We start from the raw sequence: 3,330 nt of genomic DNA, 5'->3' as shown, positions 1-3,330 counted from the left end.
TAAACATTTGTAGAATTGCCTCAATGATTTGGAAGCCAATCATGATTGATGGGAATATGTTCCAATGGGGAGAAGGGAGTTCGGAAGAATTTGTGTTCGTATCAAGTTGGATACTCAACTTCCTCTTGGTGTATGGGTTGAAGGAAGTACTGGTAAATTCTTCCAAAAATTGGAATATGAAAGGCTTCCTAACCTTTGCTTTGAATGTGGAAAACTTGGTCACTTAAAGAAAGATTGCAAAGACAAGACATTGGGAGGGATCAATCTTTCAGCTGGAAATAATGATATTCAGGAAAAGGATTCCTTAAATACCAGTATTTTAATTGGTCCATCTGTGAATGCTGAGAAGACAAATGAAGGCTATGGACCATGGTTACTTGTGGACTATGAGAAAAATAAATATAGAAACTTTGGTTTCAGAAAAATTTTCTCAGAAAACAAAGGAAATCAGAGTTCTTATAATGCTGGTGGATTTTCAGATAATCTGAATCAAAGCTTGGTGAAGAATGGTAAGAAGATTTGGAAAGAAGTTGGCTTGTTGATTCCAGGAAATTCAGTGAATCCTAAAATGACTGATTTGGAACCTCGACATAATTCAGAATTGGTGAATGCTGCTGTTGGATCTAAGATAAATGAAGTATCTCTTAATTTGTCTAATATTGATGTTAGTACTAAATTCAATATGCTAGACAATATGGTGGAGGAGGGTGAGATTGTAGACAATGATAAAAATTTGGACTCTGTTGGCAGAGATGTTTTGATGGCTGTTAACTCAATAAATTTAGCTAGTATGACTGGCTATAAAAAGAAGATGAAATGAAGAAAGGTAGTTCTTCGAATCTGAAAAGGAAAGGATCCAATCAACTTAAAGGTCTTGGACCTATTAACTTGGCTCCTAGGAGTAGGAGAGCCGATAGTGAAGGTAAGGATAAGTTGGGGATTTTTTCCCCTCTTGTTCAATGAATTCTTGCATTTTGTTTTGGAATTGTAGAGGAGCTAGGAAGAGGAAGGCTTCTCTATACTTGAAGGAGGTGGTGAAAAATCATTGGATTTTTTTCATTGGTTTACTTGAAACTAAAGTTATGAGTTTTGATAGAAAGGATGTGGACCTTCTGATTGGTCAAGATTGGGACTTCTTTCATGTTCCTTCAGAAGGTTTATCTGGTGCTTTGCTTGTACTATGGAAGGCTAACTTTGTTAGATTTCAAATTGTGGAATTCTGCTCTCAATTCATTATTGGTGATTTGGATATTCCCAATAAAGGGAATTGGAGGATTGCTTCTATATATGGCAATAAAGATGCTTATAAGAGGAGGAGGATTTGGGAAAGGTTTGAAGTGTACTCTTCAAAGGACCTTCCAATGGTGTTGGGAGGTGACTTTAATTGTATTCTTTCTAAAGATGACAAGACGAGAAGGAAAAGATTCTTGTTTTTCCTTGGACCCAAAGAGATGAAATCATTCCTAGCTCTTAATGACTTTCATGAAGTTGGTTTTGTATGTTCAAAATTCACTTGGTGTAACAACAAAAAATGTGGAGATCGAATCCTAGAAAGGCTTGATAGATGCTTTCTAAATTCGGCTGCATTAAATTCTCCTCATAGATTGGTGGTGAGGCACTTGGCTCGGGTTGCTTCGGATCATTGCCCTGTTGTTTTAAATCTTGTGGTGCAGAATTCAGCAAACAAAGTTCTCAGATTTGAAGAAGTTTGGGCTTCTAACAAAGCTTCAGTTGCTGTGATCAAAGGTATTTGGAGGAAAAAATTGATGGAAGTTATTCACAGATTTTGAATCTTAAAATGGAGAAAGCTCTCAAAAGTCTTTACTTTTGGAGTAAGGCTAAACATTTTAGCCTTGTTAAGCAGAAGGAATATCTGTTAAATATTATAGAAAATCTTCAATCTAAGGAAGAAAATGAAGGTGAACTATCTGAGGAGGAGAGTTGGTTATTATAAGTTAAAGTCTGTGAATTGAACTCTACTCTAGCAAAATTGGATACTTGGTGGAGACAAAGAGCAAAGGTCAAATGGTTGAATGAGGGAGATAGAAACACAAGGTTTTTTCAGGCTTATGCTTTGGCAAGAAGGAGTTCTAATTAAATTGCTAAAATCAAAGATGAGAATGGTATCATAGTTGAAGATCAACATCAAATAGAAAATGTGTTGATTCAGTTTTTTAAAAACAAATGGAGGCATAGAAATTGCAATCTTATGGATTGGTCAGCTCCGTGGAGAAGGTTGGAAGATGGAGAGAGAGTACTTTTAAACAAGTCTTTCTCTATTCAAGAGATGGAAGAGGTGATCAAGTGCAGTGGTTGCAACATTTCCCCAGGTAATGATGGCATCACATTTTCCTTCTTTAAAGCATATTGGGAGATTATTAAAGTTGATTTATGGAATGCTATTAACTTCTTCTTTCAAATGGCTTATATGGATCCTAAATGGAAGGAAACTATTATTGTTCTCATTTCTAAAATTAACAACCCCTTGACTCCTAATAACTTTAGACCAATTAGCTTGTGTAATTCGGTCTACAAGTTAGTTGCAAAGATGTTAATGAATAGATTGTCTTCTTGCATTCCTAAGCTCATTTCGAATGAGCAAGCTTCATTTGTGAAAGGGAGATCCTTATCTGATCATGTTTTGGTGGCTCAAGAAATAATGCATAAGTTCAGAATTTCCAAATCAAAGAAAGGGCTGGTTGCTTTCAAAATAGACATGGAACAGGCCTATGATTCTATGGGTTGGCAAGCACTGGAAATGGCTATGGTGTACTTCGGTTTTCCAACTAGATTTATTAAACTGATAATGGAATGTGTTAGAGATTCCAATTTTTCTATTTTAATTAAAGGGAATTACACTTATTGGATAAGTGGGAAAAGTGGATTTAGACAAGGATGTCCCTTGTCTCCATTTCCCTTTATCCTTTGCTCTCAATTGTTATCAAATGCCTTTAAACTCAAAGAGGATTCCATTGGGGTTGGGTTGAATATGAAAGGACCTAGAATCTCCCACTTACTCTATGCTGATGATGTATTTATCTTTTCTGAGACAAATCTGAAGATTATCAAAGAAATCAAATTGATTTTGGAGAATTTTTGTGGTTGGTCAGGTCAAAGGATCAACAATTCTAAATCATGTATGATTTTTGGAAATTCTGTAAAGAGAACTAGAAAGAAGAGGATCTCTCGGCTTATGGGGTTCAAAGTTGTAAAGGAAATGTACTATCTTGGGATCAAATTAGATTTGAGAAGATTAAAAAGGGAAGATTCCATTTCATCATTGAAAAGGCTATAAAGATGACTAATGTTTGGGGAGGTAAAATGATTTCT

The 3,330-nt window shown here is 35.6% G+C and overlaps 1 protein-coding gene across 1 annotated transcript; it reads left to right on the top strand.

The window, feature by feature from the left end:
* The first annotated feature begins 1,082 nt into the window (after positions 1-1,082).
* Positions 1,083-1,790, top strand: LOC114579514. The gene has a single exon (XM_028694315.1). It carries the CDS (start codon positions 1,083-1,085, stop codon positions 1,788-1,790), a length of 708 nt encoding a protein of 235 aa, XP_028550148.1.
* Positions 1,791-3,330: the final 1,540 nt, after the last annotated feature.

This window comes from Dendrobium catenatum, unplaced genomic scaffold (genome assembly GCF_001605985.2).
Source record: "Dendrobium catenatum unplaced genomic scaffold, ASM160598v2 fragScaff_scaffold_455, whole genome shotgun sequence".
Classification (NCBI taxonomy): domain Eukaryota; kingdom Viridiplantae; phylum Streptophyta; class Magnoliopsida; order Asparagales; family Orchidaceae; genus Dendrobium; species Dendrobium catenatum.
The sequence above is the reverse complement of the archived record's forward strand: the minus strand, read 5'-3'. Positions and strand labels throughout refer to the sequence as shown.